The sequence below is a fragment of the Martes martes genome (assembly GCF_963455335.1).
Source record: "Martes martes genome assembly, chromosome: 13".
Taxonomy (NCBI): domain Eukaryota; kingdom Metazoa; phylum Chordata; class Mammalia; order Carnivora; family Mustelidae; genus Martes; species Martes martes.
In genome coordinates, this window is record NC_137901.1 from 23756837 (window position 1) to 23778602 (window position 21766).

The following is a 21766-nucleotide window of genomic DNA, read 5'->3' on the forward strand; positions in this document are numbered from 1 at the left end:
GTAGCTGTGGGTGCACCAACCAATCACAGAGAAGCTGCTCCGCCTGGAACACAGTGTCCCATCCCTAGATTAATGCTGCTGGAACTGGATTAGGGAAGGAGGCTTTGCAGCTGTGTGCGGAGCCTGGAACCCGTCCATTGAGTGATGCTGCCATCTAGCGGTGTCACCGGGGAACTGCTCTGGGCAGAGCCCTTCATTTGGTGCAGGGGCAGAGCCTCGGAATTGCAGTCCTTTCTTTACAAAGTGTGGGTGAGACCCGAACGGAGGGAAGAATAAGGGGGGAAAGACAGCAAGGGGAAGGGGGAACGACACCTCAGCACAGTCTGGGAAAGTAAAGGACACAAGTGACGCTTGCAACCACTAAGAACAACCTCGTCGGTATTCGAGCGCGGTTCCCTCCCCCACCGCAATGCGGTCATCTAAACTTTGTTTCCCGCCCTGGGATTCTCACTTTCCAACACTCTGTGCTGACCCGAAATCCCGAAAAGATCTTCTTTCACCTTCTCATTCCCCTTCTTCTACGTTAGGAATTCAGGGCTGGGAAAATTGAACCTAGTCACCCCACCTGGCGACCACAGCGGATCCGACCCGGGCTCCAGCCGCACCTGCAGCAGCTGACCACGTGACCGCCGCCAGGTAAGGGCCCGCGGGGCTCCCGGCAACCGGCCCAGCGCCGGGAGGAGGCCAACGTCGTTCGGGATTTCCCGAGAGGTTTTGGAATGTCACTCGGGTCACTGACATCAGGGGCAGTTGACATTGTCTTTGTAAAACTGAAGTGGGCAATGTTGGCCATAAAGCCAATCTTTCTTCTGTTCACAAACTGTATCAGTCCACCTCTGTCCAATAGGGAGATTATAGGTCATTCTATCAAGTCATCAAAGAGCTTTAGGAAGCGGGAGGGGCACTGAAGGCGAGATGTTGATGCCAACATGTAGACACAGCATGTCCTTCCCCAGTGAGCACGCAGGGCGCTGTCTGGGGACCGCACAACCGCCTTATGCACGGTGATACCCTGCCCGCGGAAGTACAGGTCATGGTCTCTGCTGAGTCCTGACCAGCGATTGGACCCGAGTTGTTGGCCTTGATCTAAGCATCATTTCCCTCTTTTCTAAAATGGATGCAATTAAACTGACCTCTCAAGATTACTTCGAAGATTAAATCAAGTGCAAGAAAAGCCCCTTATTTGGGAGACTGGGACTGGATTGGAGAGAGCTAATGGAAGAGGGTCGATAAAGCAGAGAATCAGAGAAGGCAATACATGCCTCACATAGTTTACCTTAAAATATAGACTTTCCTGGTCTTTAATGTAGAGCCGTGGTCTTTTCTTTGAATATGGATCCACGAGCTGGTGGCTTTTGAGGCACATACATCATCTGTGAGTTCTGGTTTGGGTTTTATTCAGTAGAATGAGATCTGAAAGGCACCTGGGGAGACCTGTATAACGTTTCCGCACGGTCATTCGGATCCTGGTCATGGTTCCGTGAAGACTCCTCCCCAGTGCTTACTGTCCACACCGTTTCTAAGTAGACAGCAAGGCTCGAGCAGCTTCTCGTTGTTGGATCTTTCCAAAACATTCCATTTTGCATTCATAGAAACAACTTCCTTTCTCTGTGTATTTATTTTTCATCAATTTCTTGAATGCTTAAATGCCACAGTTACGATAAGTACAGGTGTCAGAAACGGGTTGTTGGTCAGCATAAAAGGAGAAGTGAGGAGTGGGCACCATCAGCCACACGCACTGGTTGGTGCAAGTCACGAGGGCATTGAAAATAAGGTTCCCCTGGCAAGTTGGCTCCGCAGAGGTCAGCCGAACCGGTTTTCCCTGCAGTGTGTACAAAGCACTAAATATGGTACCTAGCATACACAGTGCCCAATATGTGGTAGCTGTTAATATTATTATGATGATTAGTAAGGTCAGTGTTGGGAGGGTTTTTAGAAATCTAACAGTTTTGGGGCTCCTGGGTGGCTCAGTCGGTTAAGCACATGACTCTTGATTTCAGCTCAGGTCGTGATCTCAGGGTCCTGAGATCGAGCCCTGCGTCAGGCTCAGCACTAGGCATGGAGCCTGCTGGAGATTTTTTTCTCTCCCTCTGCCCCTGCCCCTCCCATCCTCTTGTTTTACAGAAATGATCAAAGTGTTTTATAATTTTGGCCTTTATATATACCTTTTGGCTTCACTGAGCAAAAGGATTATTGACCATAAACCTAATATTTTGAGTCAGAAGGATTTAAAATTACAGAGGCATTTGGGAGTCAGCCTAAAGCACAAAGCAGTTTTCTAGGTCACCCTAAATCCGTGTTTGTTCAGGAAGACCAGGAAAAATCACACCATGGTAATGAAGACAAGCTCCAGGCTCTCAGAAATAGTGAAAACCAGGGCACAAGGCATTAGCACACCCAGGGAGGACTTCCTGGAGGAAGCAGAACATGAGGAAGAATGCACACAGGGATGAACGAAACCATAAGCAGAGCCGTGCCTTTGGCTTCATTGTGACCAGGAGGCCACCCGGACTCCATCGCACCAGCCTGGGCACCTGGGATGACCCGAGCAACCCACCAGAAAAACCTAATCCCTCAAAGCAAAGTGTGGGAGTGAGTGGCTTTGCAGCTCCAGTTAGAACACTTAAGAAATCTTTGACTCCATAAGCCGCATTTGAAATCCTCCTCTCCGAGATCCTGCATGACAACAGATGGAAACTGTCCTTTTGTTTGGTTGCTTTGGGTCTAAGGGACTTACAGGTTGGAAAGGAGAAGGGAGGAGGACACCGGATACCGCAGACAGGAAGGAGGGCCTGTGGGTTGTGGGAGCGGCAAGCTCACAAGCCATGAACTCCGGGTGAGGGGCCCTGGGACCCCAAGCTAACTTTTATGTTTCTTTTCGCTTTTAAGGGAACTTTTTATTAGGGAATAGTATCCAAGAAGAGGGTACAAATCGTAGCCTGTACAGCTCAATGTGATTTTTATGGTGAAAGAAATTCAAGGAGCTTCATGAACACATGATGTCAATACCGTGTCCTCTGCAAAGACCCTGACACTCTCTCCTCTCTATCCCCTTGGCCCCAGCTGCTCCTCTGACTTCTGGGGTCTCTCCCGATGTGTGGGGTATGTCAATTCTGGAGTTATTTAAGTTCTGCTGTAGAGGCAGGGGGAAAAAAAAAAAGGCAGTGCTGGGGTCGGGTCCTGTGTGCTCTGAGATTCCGATCCGGTTACGATGGGGTAGGCCTGGGGTTAATACCCAGCACTGCGGGGGATTCTAATGTCGGAGGCTAGGCTGACACGGTGAGAAACGGCTTTGTTTTTCCTGCTCCAGAAATGGAGATAAGCCCTGACAAGCTTTGCGACCGAACTAGATCATAGTTTTCATCTTGGAATGAGAAGGTAGGGCGGTAGGAAGGGCTTGCTAGCAGAGGTGGTGATCTAGACGCAAAGCCCTGGACATTTTCCTAACTTCATACCGAACCTACCAAGAACAGCACTCAGCCCTCACGGACTTAGCACTGCATGAGAGCCTCCCAGCACCGTAAATTTCGACGTGACTATGAGGAAGTGATGGGGCTGGGTGCTTGGCGTCTGAAGCCTGGAGCAGATGGTTTGGATGGCTAAACCCCTTACCTGCTCTGCCAATCCGACAGGAGAAGTCCAGCGTAATGAACAGGGAACCAGCTTTGCTTTCCTTCTCCATGGAGAGAAGCCTCAGGTGTGACTTTCATGCATCAGAACGGAGATACCAGCTGATAACGAGGCCTCCTTAGTGAGCAGCCCCCAGCTCGACCATTTTCAGCTCCCCTGCCCACGGCCAGGTGCTTGTCATCGCTGATCAGGAGCATTCAATCCCGTGAGGGGCGGGTTCTACTGAAACAGAAGGTTGTGTGGAGAAGAGCCCCAGAAGAAACAGCCAAGCCTGTCTGGCCTCAGTGTGAATTTTGAAATCCCTTCATTCTGGAGAAGACTGGCATAGGAATAGTGCGGTTTCTTTCTCTTAATGCAGTGGTTTTCTAAGTGTGGTCCCCAGACCAGCAGCACGCCCAGTATTACCCAGGAGTTTGTTAGAGATGTGGACCTGGGGCCTGCTTCAGACGCACAGAATCAGAAACTGTGGGGATCAGGGCTGGGAATCTGTTTTAGAACAAGTCCTCCAGGTGATTCTAGCCCACGTTCAGGTGTGAGAACTGCTGGCATTTAATGGAATGTAGAACTTATGGGAACGCCTTTATTCAAACAAAGAAAATATTGCTGTTTGGTGGGGGCGATTTTTTTTCTGGGCTTTTATTTGAGATCCCCGTTGTGGTAGTGAGGGGAGCTCTGCTGACCAGAGATGAAGAAGAAAAAGAGCCTAGGGGGTGGAGAGGAAGAGGTGTTTTCATGGATCTCTCCAGTGTCTTCTGACCAAGAGAGCATCACCAGAACCCACAGAGGGGGAAGGACAAAGAGAGTGGAGAAACCAAATCCCCACACACCTCCAGGTCCAACAGAGTCAAATGTTCCACGCTGTTTAACGGGGCTGGGTTTTGTCAGCCGCCCGTGTTTAAATAAATTTGCAATTCAAGTAGAGTAAGTAGGGTGGCCAACATGTCCAGGTGTGCCAGACACCTCCCTGGTCTTGGCACGCAAAATCCCACGTCCTAGGAAACCCCCCGGGGCCAGGTCCAGTGTGTGTTTTTCTCCCATACCACCAGTCAAGTCTCCAATTCTCAGCAGATACCGATAGGGCGTCTTATAATTGAATTCACTTCTGACACCGGCGGGTGACCAATGACCCACCAGCTAGACTGGACGTTCCCTCAGGCCTCTCCTTGGGTTTGAGGAACTTGCCAGAACGGCTCACAGAAATCAAGAGATACATTTTACTTACCGAGTCACCGGTTTATTATAAAAGGATATTACTCAGCAAAAGCAGGTGGGAGATGCATAGGGTGACGTATGGGGAAAGGGTATAGAGCTGCTACACCCCGAGTGTGCCACTCTCCCCGGATCACCACGTGTTCAACAGCCCGGAAGCTCTCTGAACCCCAACCTTTCGGGGTTTTGTTGAGGCTTCGTTTTACCTCTGCGCAGTTGATTCAATCATTGACCGTGGGTTGTTGAATTCCGTCTCCAGCCCCTCCAGCCTGCCAACAGGAGGGGAGGGCACTGAAGTTTCCAGCCCTCCAGTCACAGGGTTCGTCCCCCTGGCAACCAGCATCACACTTTAGTAAGAAAAGGCTTTCAGAAAGTCACCTCATTAACATGACAAAGATGCCCTGATCGCTGTAATCACTCGGGAAATTCTAACGGGTTTAGGAGCTCTGTGCCAGAAACAGGGACAAAGACCAAGTATATATTTATTATAAGTCACCATACTGCCGGGCAAACCGAGGTGAATGGTTGGTACTCACCCTACTTCAGGGACTGCGCACTGGAATTACTGGGTGAACTTTAAGATTACTGATGGCGGGGCTCACCTCTGTGATAGACTTCATCCCAGGCACTGCCAGGACATCAGGAGATGGAAAGTTCCTCAGGGGACTTTATTGTGGCTAGCGACCGACAACCCCTGCAGCTCCTTGCGTGTTATTTCTCCCACTAATTTTTTTTTTTAAACCAAAACAAAAGTCAGTGGTTCTGATGAAGTGAGACTCCTACCACATACCACATACAAAAATGGACTCAAAATGGATCAACAATGTAAATATAAGAGCTAAACTCTAAAAAGTCTTGGAAGAAAACATAGAGGAAGTCTTCATGACTTTGGATCTGGCAATGGATTCTATTATCCTAGTTCAGACTAGTTTACACTAGTGTACCTCAACTTACACGGTAGATCAGAAATACTTTGTGAGCTGTATTTACTTATAATACATATTTTAAACAATATATACTAGCAGTAGAATTACAAAACTGTAGATATAAAAAAAGAAGTATGGTTGCTCAGATTTCTACCCCACGGGCAATTTTTGTTAAAATTGCTTGGGCATTCTTCCCTGTTCTATGCACGTGCAAACATATAGGTACAAATATGTTTCCCTTTCTCATACTAACAGTAGCATACTGATTTTCACTCAACAGATCATTTTAGCATGGGTCTGCCCAATATTCTTTTTTTCCTTCCAAAAAATTATGTTTATTAACATATGTTATCCATACAAATTTTTCTTTTTTTCAAGTATGTTTTTAGTGGTCCCCCCTGCCAGTATTCTTTTCAATGACAACACTGAGGTCATCTGTAGTTGTGTAGTTGTAATATATAGGCCTAACTTATTTATATTAAATAATTAGTCACAACTATCAAAGGACATTATAGATTGTTCATTACAAAGTGGCAGTGCCTATCGTATACGTCTGTGTCTGAGTAAATGATGTACCAGTGTCTCTGTGGGGTCCAAGAGTGGCTGAAAGATATGCACATTTCAGAATTATAGGAGATGAAATCAAGATCCCCTCTAAAACGCAGTACCAATTTACACTCTTGGGGAACTTTTAAAAACACAGAGTTTCAGGCTACTTTTTACTTTAACTCATGAGAATCTGGGTGGGTGGGGCCCCGACTCTTTGTTTTATTTCCTTGGTGATTCTGATATAAGAAGGCTCTGGGACGGGATGGGAGCCATGGGACGGACGGTCTGGGTGCCCCTGCTGCGTTTCCTCCTGCTGTTTATCTACTGCTGGGACAGCTGCGTCGCCTCACCAAGCGGACAGGGTCCTAAAGGACAGGCCTCAGGGATGTTGCTTCTCTGTGTTCTTACCCTGGCACCGTGTTTTGTATGACACTGCTTGTTGATGACAAGTCTTGGAAGAGTGTTTGTGGTTCATAGGACGATTCTGTTTTCTTCTAGTTCCATGGATCAAACACAGAAAGGAATCCTGGGCCAGCCCGGGCCCATCCCTACCACCCAGCCCAAGAAGAAAAGGACGTCGGTGATGTCTTTCTTTTCCAAGGTCTGTCACAAAATATTATGAACAAAGGTCCCTCCCCAACAACCACCTGTAACAGCGCCTGGTCTGCATTGACTGTGGCCGCTCCGCTGAGGTGCTTCTGGAAAAAGCTTGATGACACTTCTTATAACAGAGACTGCAGGTTCATAGGGTAACGAGATAAGCGGGGAGGAATTTAGCTTGCTGCAAACTTAATCATAAAAGTACAGAAAGAGCTACAACGCATGCTGAGAAATAATGATGAGACCTGGTAATCACCCAAATACCGAATAGGACTATGGCTCTGGTATGCAGCCCCTCGTGCCCCAGGATGGTGAGGTGGTGGCTTTTTCCTGGATCTTGTCTGGATTGGCTTTGTTCTGACATCAGCGTGTGTTGCTGTGTTGTGTGAGGCACAGAACACTGCGGCCTGCCTGGTCTCATGGGCTCACCACAGAGGGGACCCAGTTCTGGCCCTGCAGTGACAGTTAGTTCCTGAAGTGGCTTCCTGTGTTAGCCACACGGTGTTTACCAATTTGCCTTACTTATGCATATCTGTTCCTAATCTTAGTTGCTCAGATATGTGCATTCTGGGGTGGGACAGCCTTTAGGTGCCCTGAAATGTTTGTAGGTGTGCTTTGCTAGTCGGGCCAAATGCTGTCAAGAGGTTGAGGAAGACGAGCACTGAGAATTAACCCTGGAGGTGGAGGTGGGGGGTGGAGGGCATCAATCTGATTGCAGAAGGTTCAAGAGATAAAGGAGAAAGGAATTGGAGAAAACAAGTATAGACACATCTTTCAAGGTAGAGCAGGAAAGTGGGGAAGAGCTGGAGGAGGACGAAGGGTTGAGAAAATGCTTTTCATTGAGATGGAAGCCGCCCAGCATTTCTCGTCCTGTGAAGGATCCCTGGTCTCAGCTCACAACAACTCTCTAAAGCCCCCTTTCTTTTTTTTTGTTAATGATTTTCTTCATTTATTAGAGAGAGAGAGATAGCAAAAGAGAGCACAAATGGTGGGCGGGGAACTCAATATGGGACTCGATCCCAAGACCTGGGGACCATGACCTGAGCCCAAGGCAGACACTTAATGGACTGAGCCACCCAGGCGCCCCTGAAGCCCCCTTTCTTCTGAGCTCTAGCACACCCTCAGTGATCCTAGAGCACCTGTCCCCATATTTCCCCCAACCTACCTCAACACCAGCCCTACATTATTTGTCTCTACCTAGTTCCTCTTCCATCAAAATTCTTCATTATGTAGATCAAACTAATGTATTTCCAGGAGTAATCAGGTGTTTGTTTTTTTTTTTTTTTTTTAAAGATTTTGTTTATTTGTTTGACAGAGAGACACAGCAAGAGGGAACACAAGCAGGGGGAATGAGAGAGGGAGAAGCAGCCTCCCCCTGAGCAGGGAGCCCGATGCAGGGCTCTATCCCAGGACCCTGGAATCATGACCCGAGCCGAAGGCAGTTGATTAATGACTGAGCCACCCAGGCGTCCCAGATCAGGTCTCTTTAGGTGGAGAAAGAAGGGCTGAGTTGAGCAGGCCACACAGGGTTTTCTTTAGAGGGAGGGGTTGGAGTTGGGATAGGTATGACTCTGAACACTCCCCAGATCAATACATTTTTGACTTATTACACAGGTCTCTTGGACACTGAGGTTCCAGAAGCGGGAGTCTCTGAAGAATGTGTTTTCCATCTTGGCAGAAAGAGCCCAGGACCCCAACGCTAAAAAGCGCCACATGGCAATGAGAGGCCTGGGAACCATGGCCTGTGAGACTCCTGACAAGGTAGGAGGGGAAGGTGGCACCCAACTGGCCCTCATGGCCTGGAGTCCCCAGGACTGGGAGACGGCGCTCCATGTACCAGTGATCCGCTGCTCTGTGACAGATCACCACAGACCTAGCATTCATCCTCTTGCTGTTCCCTTGGGTCAGGAGTTTAGGTACAGCATAGCCGGGTCCTCTGCCCAGGATCTCACAAGGCTACCACCAAGGTGTGGGTCAGACTGCGTTCCTTTCTGAAGCCTGTTCTCCTCTTTCAAGCTTCTGGAAGAATGCGGCTCCTTCTAGGTGTAGGACCAAGGTCCCTGCTCTCTTGCTGACCGGCCACCTCAACTCCTTGAGGCTCTTCTCTCACAGCATGTGAGCTTTCTTCTTCAAGGCCAGCAGGAGAGCTTGAACTGCTCATGCCTGCTCGGATGGACTCTTATGTAATGTGATGCAACCGCGGGAATGAGATCCCATCCTTGTTGTCGTATTGTAGAGGCTAGAAGCAAAGTCACTGCTTGCTTCTACATTCAGTAGAAGGAGACTGGACAAGGGCGTGACTCCTTTGGGGTTATTTGGGGGATCTTCACACCTCAGTAGTATCAGCCTTGGGAAACAGAGTGGCAGACGGGATTAACACACGCCTGGACATCACCCTCTTGGGTGAATTTAATTTATTTTTGAGTAATTTATGCTTGTGTAGTAAAAGATGTTTTCCCCGCCTCTGCTTTTAGCAACTGTCAACTTCAGTGATCATTTCATCTCACCCCCAATAAAAGTATCTGCTGTGCCCCAGAGGCCTAGATCATCCAGTCTTCCGCACTCCTTGATGCTGCCTTCCCGGCCTCATCTGCTCATAGGCCAAACTCCAGACTGCTCTTCTTGTTGTTCTTCCAAGACTGAGTTGGCTCTTGGGTCAGGTTAATGGAAAGCATTTGTATTTCAATGAGCGTTGTTGCTATAGTACCTGAAGAAAGCTGCGCTCTCAGTCCAAGTCCTAGGTTATTGGAGGATTAGAAGTAGGATTGCTTTTCAACTCGCAGGGAGCAATTTCTGGACTACTCATGCTTTTCAAACTTGTTAACAGGTGAGAAAGTATAAGAAAATTGTCCTAGACCTGCTGGTGCATGGATTGTATGACCCTGTAAGTGCTGAAGTCATCCACGAGAGCTTGAAGACACTGACCATCATCTTGGGCAAGATCCAGGGGAAAAGTTTGGGCTCTTTCTTCGTAGACATCACTCTCCAGACCAGGACTTTATTAGATGATGTAAGTGAGACAATTCGGAAGAATTCTGGATTATTAAAGTTGAGGTGGGATGAGATATATATATAAGCCCTGGCTGGTGTGTTGCTCAGAGACCATGGTCTGTATTATTCACTTCTTTATTAAGAAATCATTGAGAGACTAGTGTTGTACTGGTGGTTATGGAAGACATATAAAGAAGGAGGAGTTTTTGTTGCTCTGGAGAAGTGAATATATACACACCGATGATGAAGATGGTGATGAACATGACGGTCAAGGTGATGGTAACAGTGCTGACATGTATTGAGTGCTCTGTTAAGATGTGACGATAACTAGTTAGCATTTAGTGAGCCAGTACTGTGTGCCAGGCCCAGTTCTAGGCAGTTTTCATGGGTTATCCCATAGAAACTTCTCAATAACCCTATGAGGTAGGCACTATTATTATCTTCACTTTATAAATGAAGAAACGAAAGCACAGAGAGGTTAGGTGACTTGCCCAAGACTCACAGAACCAGTGAGTGGACATGAACCCAGGCTTTCTGACTACAGGACCTGGGCTTTTCACTGCCACGTGACAAGGCGGGCTAAATAAAAAGTGCACTGATACATTGTTTGCTCTGAAACTGTGGGGATTCTGAGATACCTTCCTTTCAAACTGACCAGTTAGCCTGCTGCAGTCACACACACACACACACACACACACACACACACCCTCTAACAGAGGGATAATACCTTAGAACAGGAAACAGACCTTTTATTTACTCACAAAGCACGTTGCGTGAATTCCCCATGCTGAATTCTCCAGATGGACCTGTGCCACATGAGAGGAACAGAAACCTTGAAATTATGAAACATGGAGTTCATATAGGAGCTTTTGGCCCATTTGCCTCTCCTCCCGCTCAGAGAGACAGAAGAGACCTTTGCTCTGGAATGCAAACCAGTCATCTCTGTGGGTAGCGGGGAGAGAAGGGTCTCTACTTTACCTCCCTTGAATGTAAACAAATATCTCCAGAGAGATGTCTAAATCTCTCTGTAGGTCTCCAGGTCTTATCTTAATTTCCAGGGCTTGTTTGCCATGCAATCACTTTTTTATACCCAGATGAACTATAATTTTTGACCAGAAAGCCCTGGGTGTAGAGTAACCTGGAGATACTTATGGAGAGTTGTTTCCTGACAGTGTATATCTAGTGGAACCTTCTTGATTGCCCGTCTCACCCTGTGCTCTCTCATGCATGTGTTCCCTGTCAGATGATTGTCAGGTCCCGAGCAGGCCAGGCACCCATCTTATGTGTCTTGTACCTCTTAGAGTGGTAGGGTAGCAATGAATTGAATTATGCACACACACATACACACGCACACACTGGTAGAACAGTGAAGAAAGTGCACCACTAAAGCAATTTGTATAAGTGTCCCATGTGCTAAAAAATATTTTTCAGTTCATGAAATGGTCAGTTGTCTTTGGTCTTGCTGAGTGTTTGTGACCCCCAGTTCTAGGTGCTCCTTGCCCCTGAAGAGGCCCAGCCCAGCTCAGTTCCTCCTAGTTTGCCTGGAGATTTCATGGGACCAGGAAACACTGATATAAAATCCCTTTGCCAACAGTCAGCAGACTGGGTGCTACCCCGGTTCTTTGTCACCCGACTTCCACAAATCACTGAAATGCCCTGAGCCTTGATCTACTCATCAGGAAAGGGAGATACTTGGACCAGACCTCTCACCTTGGAGAACAAGAAAGGACTGCACCCACTGAGACATACTTAGAGACCCATCAGCCAACTAAAAGCAGGGAAAGTTGGCAAGATGTCAGGGAAGAAACAATTGTTATTTCTACCACAGAAGCAACAAATTCAGACGAGAAGTGAAGACAGATGCCCTAGTAGAAACACTGGGAATAATCAAAAGGAGATGGGTCAAATGAATTAAAATGCAGCTACCCCAAATTCCTTTAGGTAGTGACATGGGAAGAGCTCCCAGATAGATGGTTTGATGAAAAATCAAAGTACATGACAGTGGGATGGTGTGCTTCTGTTTGCCTAAAAACGTGAGAAAGGACTATACGATAACATATTTTATTCTTTTTCTCCTTAATTTTTTGGAGGGATACACACAAAATTTATAACTTTGTTCATTCATGGGAGGGAAATTGAGTGGCAGGCAGAAAGGGGTAGGAAGGAGACTTACTTTTGTTGATAAAATGAATTATTTTGAATTTTGAACCATACAAATGTATTCTATCTCCAAAACTTTGAATAATAAAGAACAGAGTTGGGAAGCTTGGATTAGCACAGTGATTCCCCCAGTCTGCTTGTCTTGTCCTCTGGAGAAGACAGTCGGTCAAGACTTGGCCGTCTCCTTGCTGTCCCCCACTTCAGCCAACTAAGTGCTTTAGACTGGATCTCGTGATCCACACCCACCCATGCAACAAAGCACAATGACTGTTATGTCCTCTGATGCAGTGGCCTTTTGGTCATGACCTGGGTTCTGTTGTTGTGTTCACCGGGGATCCACAGGAGAATGACAACCTGAGATACTCAGCCTTCGTCTTGTTTGGCCAATTGGCAGCCTTTGCTGGGCGGAAATGGAAGACATTTTTCACCAGTCAGGTCAAGCAGACTCAAGATTCCCTCCTGATACATTTACAGGACAGAAATCCCCAGGTTGCCAAGGTAAGTGTGTGACAGTCCCACCAGCTGTGCTAGAGCCCTGGCCATTCCTAAAAGGGGCTGCGGTGGTGCCCTGTTGCGCTGAGCCGGTAGACCTCTTCCTGCCGGTTCCGTTAGGGACACTCAGAAGTGTATCCACGTGGGGCGCCTGGGTGGCTCAGTGGGTTAAAGCCTCTGCCTTCGGCTCAGGTCATGATCCCAGGGTCCTAGGATCGAGTCCCACATCAGGCTCTCTGCTCAGCAGGGAGCCTGCTTCCCTTCCTCTCTCTCTGCCTGCCTCTCTGACTAATTGTCATCTCTGTCTGTCAAATAAATAAATAAAACCTTTAAAAAAAAAAAAAAAAAAGAAGTGTATCCACATGAATCCTTGGAAAGGTCCCCGCCCAGGGACTCATCTCTCTCTGAGCCAGCGTGCTCTTTTCCATCTGCTCCTGCCCCATGGGCCTGATCCAGCGTCTGCCAGTGGTAGATAAACTCAGGTTACTGGAGCATTGGGGGCAGAGAGGCCCTAATTTGGGTCTAATTTGTGGAGCAGTAGTCCACATGACGAGGACATGAGCTCATGCCAGCTAGCTTCTGTCACTGTGTATGTTTCCTACCCCTGGCTTCTCAGTCCTCTCTAGAGCTTCTGTTTTATCCTTAGAGAAAACATGTCCTAACAGGGTTGGATCAATGTATGTTTTCAAAAACCACTGAGAGTGAAAGGTTCCACCAAACCACTTGTCTTTTTTAAATTAGTGCACATGAGGGGGCACCTGGGTGGCTCATTGGGTTAAAGCCTCTGCCTTCAGCTTGGGTCATGGTCTCAGGGTCCTGGGATCGAACCCCACATCGGGCTCTCTGCTCATCGGGGAGCCTGCTTCCTCCTCTCTCTCTGCCTGCCTCTCTGCCTACTTGTGATCACTGTCTATCAAATAAATAAAATCTTTAAAAAAAAAAAAGGTTAAAAAAATAAATAATTTAGTGCAAACGAGAGAGACAGAGAGAGAGAATTTAGGAATCCAGAACTACTTTTGATGGGATGATAACCGGTGGTAAACTATAAAGTGTTGCTCTCCTCACCAGCCCCAACTTAGAGATACGGTCATTTTAGAAGCAAAATCCTTTAAGGCTGACGTCTTCAAACTTTCTGGAAGTTACTTTCATACCCTCAGTAGCCCCCAGACCACAGATCTGGTGCAGTGCTCTTCCTCAGTTGGATTCTAGAACTCTCTAATGTTTTTGAAAATAAAATGGTAATATTATATTTCTCAGGCTTGCAAAACCACATTTCGAGCCTGTTCTCCATATCTGAAAGAAAGAAAGGAAACCGGCTTCCAGACTGAAGAAGATCAAAGGAACCGTAAACTCTGCCGGCAGCTGGTGAGTGAGAGAGGTTTGGAGAGAATTCTCCCAGAGGTCCCTGCCCTCCTGGTGTCAACCCAGAGGTTGGACAGCCACACTTGGGGGTTACTCCCCATAAAAGGACTCAGGCCAATTGTGTTTCCCTTGTAACAAACCCATCATGCAATGTAAATGACAAAACGCCCAGAGGATTACACACAAAATCTATTGGCACTCCTAGCGTAGACCATTAGATGAACGCAGGCCACGATCTCCACCTCTGAGAGTCTGATGACTGATGGTCCTCACGCTCTGCCTTTGACAACTGCCTACTCGTTGTAGAGTCAAGGAGGTGTGTTGACCCCGTCCCTCACGAGCGCTTTTGCTGATTTCTTTCAGAGCTGCCACCATCCAGAGCTCCTGCTGTTCTTCTATGCAAATAAGATTCTGTAAACACAGAGCAGCAGGGAAATTGTTCCAGTGAGCACCTTGCTGGGGGGCTGATAGTCCCCCCTCTTTTAATTCTTCGGAGGCTTCTGCTTGCCTCTTGGGATTGTAATAGAAAACGGGATGCTGGGAGAACAATGGATGGCAATTGCATGGAATTGTATGATTCTATCTGAAGTAAATTCTCCATTGCTTTTATGTATCTCATTTCCTCCCCATGCAAATTTGATGAGAAGGTACCTGCTTTGTTGAAAACATTGAAAGCATATGTAGATTCGGTGGTTATTGTTCTTTTTGCTTCTTAAGTTCGTCTCTGTCACCTATCTTGTATTTTTTATTTTATTTTTAATTTCTGAGGTTTAGGAGAATATTACCTCAAGTGATCTTTTTTAATCTGTCATTGATACTTTGCAATTTGTTATGGATGACTTTATTGGCAGGATCTATTTAAAGTTGGTGAAAGGCCCAAGAAGGGGGTTTGGAGACTACCTTTAGTTTCTCATAATCTTCAATAGTCATTGCCTCTAAGATCATCCCAAACACAAATTAATAAAGAGGAAAAAAAAAATCTAGAAAGTGTGTGTTGAAAAACCTCAGGCTAACAGTAATGTATGGAATACTAAGTAATATTTATAGAGAATGTTTATTGGACACTAAGCGCTTTGCAAGTATTATTTAATACTTACAACAATCCTATGAGAAAGGTACTATTATTATCCTCATTTTCCTGGTGAGAAAATCTAAGGCACAGGGAAATTAAGTAGCTTGTCCCAGATGACCCAGTGAGAGACGGAGCTGGAATTCAAGCCCGGACAGTCTGACTTCTGGAGCCCATATCATCATATGATTCTGCCTCAATGTAGAATAACTGACAGATGGCTAGAAACGTAAAAAAAAAAAAGACAAAACAAAACAAATTAAAAAAAAAAAAAACCCACTCAGCTTCTCTATTTAACTCAGTTAACTTTTGCTCTTATATGTACTAAGTACACATCTCTATTAATTTAATTGGTGGTCTAAGTATATATTTTTACTTGTCACCTCTTGGCTAATTATGTCAATCTTTTTGGCAGTCAATTCTAATTCTAGGAGGGATCACATGGCTCATGTAAAAAGTTTCAAGAAAAACCTCAGCCCCTCCTACTTTCCCTCCAACCAGTTTGTCTCCCAAGCTTTTCCTATAGAAATCCTGATATTATCACCAAACTTGGCATTCGGGCCATACGGGACGACTGTGTCCAGTTTGGGAAATGGAAAACACAAGAGGGTCATAAATGCTGCAGAGGGATCTTAATATTGTTCTGAAAACTGGGAACTTAATCTTCCGCTCTAGCTTTCCAGAGAGGGGACTGTGTAACACAGGTGAGGGGTGTCTCCTAGGGAAGACAAGAATGTGGCAGATGGCAGAAGGGGAAGCAGGAACCAGGCATGAATGGATTTTCTTCCTCCCTATTTTGAGGCTGGGGTACATGACCCAGGGACTCAGGAATGACAAAGACTCTGGAGCAGGTGGGATGGTTCTGAGCTGAGCCCTCTCCCTTCCCAGATGTTGGCCTGTTTGAAACTATGTTGCAAGGTCCCAGTAGAATCTGACACTTTCTACAAAGCAATCAGTGAGTGGCCTGAGAAACAATTGCATCTGGCCAGCATTCGACAAAGCTGGAGGTGGAATGGGGCAGGCAGGTTATGTGCACTAGAGCAGAGACATCTATGTACTTAACGCCGCTTAGTTGAATAAAATTGTGGAAGATGCTATTGAATTGGCTTTAAGATTTGTGGTGGACTGTTCACTTGGATGGCCTCCAATGAGTCATGTCTCCTCACACTCATGCCCTGTGTAGACCCTTCCCGTGGCATCTGGGCTGGCTTTGTGGCCCACTTTAACCATGAGAATGTGCTGAAAATACCAGTATGCCAATTTCAGGCTACTCTGTAAGAGCCTTGGCAGCTTCCTTTTTTGTGCTCCAGGTGAAGCCAGCCGCCATGTAAGAAGCCAGATTACCGGGAACAAAGAAGAATGTCTGAGATCACCATTTTGGAGGGAAGTCCAGCTAACTGCATGGGATGCCACGTGGAGAGCTGAGGAACCCAATCCACAGTGAAGTCTGAGGTCCAGACGTGTGACGCGAGTTGGCCGTTCCAGCCAGACTCTGGCTGTCCAAGCGACGCAGCTGACACCAGCTGTCCCCATGAAGCCCATCCCAAATTGCAAAATTGTAAGCAAGTGAATCAAATGATTGCTGTTTAAAATCACTAACTTCTGGGATAGTTTGTCACTCGGCAATAAGTAACCCAAAGAGGTTCCTAATCACTAATTTTGTCATTTGGCCAGTTTTGTTTTGCTCTTAGTAAGTGAGTTTAAACTATATTTCTAGAAAGTTATATTATGATGGAATTCTGCGGTGAGAGCAAAGGATGCCTTTTTTGGACCTTGTTGGACCTTTGGATGCCTTGTTCTCCTTTTTCTATCTCACCCTGTGTATCACAGCAACCAGCAAGCAGCAGCTGATCCAGAAACATTTGCTGAATGACTAAATAGTTGCAAATTGTAGCGGGAACAGCGTCCAAAGTAGTTTGCTACTCTGGGCTCTTAGCCATGGGCTCACACTCTTCCTTTCCAGCTTTTTCTTCTGTTACTCTTTTTGCTTTAGCCAAGTTTGGCTCCTCTCTCTTTAAACCCTTCTCGGTCTCTTATGCTCCTTTGCCTTGGCTCAGTCTGCTCCTTTTGCTTTGAATTCCCTCCCCCCAGCCATGCATACTCACATCTCAGGTGTATATCTTCTCTGTACTCTAAGACTGATCATCGCCCGATCCCCTCAATCAGGAAAGAGCTCGCATCTCTGAATTCCCAGAACATTCTAGCAGTTTTATGCTGCTTGACATGTTTGATCTCTTTGGAAGTTTTTACCTCCATGTCTTTTTTCCCCTGGTTCAAGTGAAGCTGCTGAAGGAGGGATCCTATCCTGTATAGCTTTGTGTCTGTCACATGACCTCAAAGGTACTCAGTAAGTGCTTAGTAAATAAATGTGGATTGGGGAGGAAAAAGTCCGGAGGTCAACTGAAACTACTCCCCCTTGGGAGAAGCCCATTTTGTCAAATGAGGACCATCATTTCTCTCCTTATAACCTATCTGCAGGTGACTTTTATGCTTGTGTACTTAAGTAACCCTTTCCCTGTAAGATGCCTGTTAATTTGCTAATCTAAAGGTAAGGCTTTGACTTTTTTTTTTTTTTACTTTTAAACACTAGATATGCAACAGTTGAGTGAATTAAAGAAAGAAAAAGGAAGGTTCAGGTGCTACCATGCTATGTGCTCAGGGTAGAGATCCACATAGAACATGGTCCCGACTTTCCCGTTGCCCCCATGATGGACCTTTCTTAAAGGGAAGGAGAAAGGAGAGAAAGACAAAGAAGGAAGTAGAAAATCTAACAAGTAATCAGTACTGGAACTCACTGTGAACAGAATCCAGTGGAATTCCGGTCCGTAATGTTGAGTTATAAAAAGCACGAGTGTGTTTTACAAGGAGAGAAATAGCTGTGTGAACAGCTAGCAGATAGTGCTAGAAATAAGGCAAATATGTATTTGTGCTTTTCTGCATTTTCCAGGTTTTCAGCAATAAGCACGTATTACTTTTGCAATCATAGAACACATGCAAAAATGCTCTTTAAAATAAAAATGGACTGCGTATTGGTGTGTAAGTGGCGTGCTGCTTATTGGTGTGTAGGGCGGCGTGCTTCGGAGAGCCTGGGATGGTTTTCGCTCACTCTCGGTAGCATGTGTTTGCCTTTGTCCTTTTGTGACATTGTCGTTTTAGCCTACTGATGACAAATAAAGTGACTTACGGTTGATTATCAGTGTGTTTATGTTACTGACTTTACATTCTTTTGGTATGACCATAAGAGAATAAGTCTTTTGTTCCTGTTTTTATTTATGTGTTAAACGTCTTAGGAAAACTTTGGGTTCTAGAGAAACTCCGTGCATCCCAGTTTACTGAAGAGAGAGAGTTTGATATTGCAAAGTCCCCTTTAAATTATCGAGTTAAGCAGACTCCCAAGACTGACACTTAAGATTCTTCATAACGGACACCAACTTATGATTTCCCTTGGCTCTTCCTAAATTCTTCCTACCTGGAATGCTTCACCCTCCATTTGCTTGTTTCTATCCACCACTCACTGGGTGGATAGACCATTCCGGGTGTCCTCCTTTTTCAGAGGTGGAGCAGAGCAATTAGGAAGATGGGAAGGTGGGTCCTGATCAGGCCGTCCTTGCTGTGAATCTGGCTTTGCCACTTCCTGGTATAAACTTGGGTAAGGCAGCCTGCCAAGCCTCAGTTTGCCGATCAGTGAAATGGACATAATAATCCTACCCATAGTGTTGGCATGCTACAAAGATTCAATTGTACAACATCAAACACTTTGCATAGTGCTTGGCACATAGAAAATGCTCAGGAAATGTTGGTTAATTTTGCTCCTGACCTCCAACCAGCTCTCCAGTTCCCGTTCCTCCTTTTCTTGATGCTGCCCAGGTCTCCAGCAAGGCCCATCCTGGTTTTCAGTGTGGGATCAGAGTGTCATCTTGATCCTCCCCAATGAGTGATTGTAGTCCTAGAGTCAGCTCTGCCTCTTTCTCCTCCCCACGTTCTGAGGACTGTAGCGTCGAGCCTTGCCCGCCTTGGGTGTTCAATAAGGAATATTTAATTTATGGAGTTGCTAATACTGGTGTCTTGCCTGAGCATGAACCTAGCACCTCGCGGTTGGCTTTAGAATGGCCCAATACATTTTCATAAGAATGAGAATCATAACTGGACGAGAAGAGCAAGTTGCTTTCTCCCACTGGGCTCTTGTCTGGGTGTCATGTGTGTTCAGAGCAAGAGCAGTGGCTTTTTATGCTCCAGAGCCGGCTTCAATAGGCTCTTTTCATTCCGTCTGAACAGCCCCAGTGGCTCCGTTAATAATTCTGTGTTGTATCTTCTGGGCGATCTCTTGTTAATAATTAACACCCCACCTTCTGTTTCTGAGTGTGATTACTGTAATCATGTTCCTTTCAAGCTAATGAATTTCCTGCAGCACTTTGCAAATGTTAACCAGGTAATGGCCCAAATGTCTCCCTGCAAGAAGAAAATGTTTTTCAGAAATGTAGATCAGAGAGTTAAAATGTCATTTCCTAAGCCATGTGGCTAGAGGCACATGCCTCTGCCCAGGCGAAAGTGCGATAGGAAATCCAGGGCCTTTCGACATGCTTGCATGGACTGACTTCATCAGCAGGCATGGTTTCCTTGGAGAAGCAAAGCAGCTCAGTCCCAAAGGTGACGTCACGTGTGCCGGAAGGACACATGAGCTGGTGTCAGGAAACCTGGTTTTGCGCCACTTGCCTTCATCAAGTCCGTAACCTCTCAGCGCCTCAGGGTTTTCATCTGTGAAATGGGAGGAAGAACCTACCACCCAAGGTCCCGTGATGGTAAAATGAGACAGTGGGTGGAAATGGTACGGTGTTAGCCCATGATGAGGTGTGCTCATGGGCACGGTAGCCACTGATCAATGGAGCCTTTTATACAAGGGAATTTGTGGGAAGAAGGAAAGACAGCATTAACAGAGACCCCGATTTAAAAGTAATATGCAATATTAAAAATCTTAAAAATATAAAAACAGTAAAATGGGGTATAATACATTGTTCTTTATATCAGGGTGCTTCTCCAGATAACAAGTACCCCTGTCACAATGTGAATTAGGATCAGTTTACAAGTTTAACATGTATCTATTTTATATAATTTAGTTATACCCAAACTTTCTGGATGAGATATAATGACTAACATTCAAAAATTGTGGAAACCCTGGCAACTCTTTCTTTGGACTATTCTAATATTGGGATCAAATTCAATTCAAGATACTTAGGACTCTGTTAGGGAAAAATGAAAATCTTGATCTGTTTGGATTTAAAACTCTCAGAGTGACAGTTTATTTACTAATGCTTTACAAGCCTAAGGAGACTAAACCCAGGGATCTGAGATTTTCCTGACCAGCAAGAAAATCTATACAATGTGCAGAGTCCTGGATTAAATGAACTCAAAGCAAATGAGCTCATTTTCTGACTTTAGTGAGCAGATTCAGTTTCATAAACAAAAATTGTATGACTTAAGAGAGCAAACCCAATTTCCTGTATTAAACAGAGGTTACTTGTTTAGATGGTTAACCTATCTTATTTGTACGTGTTGCTTCTCAGTAAACAAAGTAAGGATTTTATCATGAAGATAATAGAATATGCAAAGTTAAGTCTGTTTAATCTTTTTAATCTTTTTTTTTTTAAGATTTTATTTATTTATTTATTTGACAGAATGAGAGAGATCACGAGTAGGCTGAGAGACAGGGGTAAGCAGGTTCCATGCTGAGCAGAGAGCCAGATGCGGGGCTCGATCCCAGGACCCTCCCAGGACCCTCCCAGGCCCCTCCCAGGCCCCCCCAGGACCCTGAGATCATGACCTGAGCCAAAGACAGAGGCTTAACCCACTGAGCCACCCAGGCACCCCCAAGTCCATTTACTCTTAAAGGCCCTTTGACCTACCTAGATCTGTGTTTATACTTCAACATAACTCTTGGTTGACTTCCTGGCTCTTACCTTTCCCAAGAAAAAGAAAGGCAGGCCTAGCATTTTGGATTTCACATGACTTTTTCTTAAATCTGATTTAAACGTGTATGTCCATAAATGAAGTCAGCCTGAGAAATCAAAGCCTGGTATCTTTTGGTTTCCCCAGTGTTGGCTCGGGACGGTCCCCACCTGGCTTCAAGGAAAGCCCTTCTCTTCTGACTAGAATGGGGAGGAGTCTGAGGGGGGAGGATGGTTTACGTTCTCTCTCAGGGGCATCCAGATCTTACCCTCTCTGCTTCCAAGTGTTCCTAGAGCTGGAGCCTTCGGTGTGGCCAGCGGGAGGCAGCTGAAGGCAGAGGGTTCGGCTTCCGGATGTCTTTCAGAGTTCTTTAGTAAGAGATCATTATCGGTGATCTCTCAACTAATGAGAGCAACAGTCAATAGATTTTTTTTTTTTTTTTCATGGCTGGGCAGAAAACAACCATTAAAAATCAACCAACCAACCAACCAACCAAACACCAACTGACAACCCCCTTGCCTCATTTCCGGCTCACTCACCCACTCTCCTCCTGCACTGGCTACACTGAGGGAATACATCCAGCTTAGCGAGGGGTGGGCAAGGCGTCGCGTGCAGCTTACTGTAAGGCAGGGGTTGGCGACTGTGGGATTTTCCTGCTGGGTATGTGCCATGAGGTGATGGAAATTATTTCTGGCCTCAAAGCTTAACTCCTCCCTCCCCAAGACACAGCCACCCCCAGGGCCCCACCAGGCACACTTCCTCCTTCTTCTGAACACGGCCCTTTCACTGGAGGCTCGCTCTGTCCGGGAGCACGAATTACTCCGCTGAGCCTTCG

General features: G+C 46.0%; 1 protein-coding gene across 2 annotated transcripts; it reads left to right on the forward strand.

Annotated features, from left to right (window-relative positions):
* Positions 1-527: 527 nt before the first annotated feature.
* On the forward strand, positions 528-18180 carry MRO (maestro; the record flags this gene model as incomplete). 2 transcript variants are annotated; one of them, XM_080822178.1, is made up of 7 exons in its annotated part: positions 528-636; positions 6813-6915; positions 8529-8675; positions 9742-9924; positions 12408-12563; positions 13815-13922; positions 16299-18180. In XM_080822178.1, the coding sequence occupies 6 exons, from the start codon at positions 6817-6819 to the stop codon at positions 16317-16319; spliced, it is 714 nt and encodes a 237-aa protein (XP_080678304.1). In that variant the 3' UTR covers positions 16320-18180. The 2 variants fall into 2 exon arrangements, with proteins under 2 accessions (XP_080678304.1, XP_080678303.1); XM_080822177.1 differs by lacking the exons at positions 528-636; positions 16299-18180 and adding an exon at positions 14283-14888 and having other exon boundaries at positions 6817-6915.
* Between the last annotated feature and the right edge of the window lie 3586 nt (positions 18181-21766).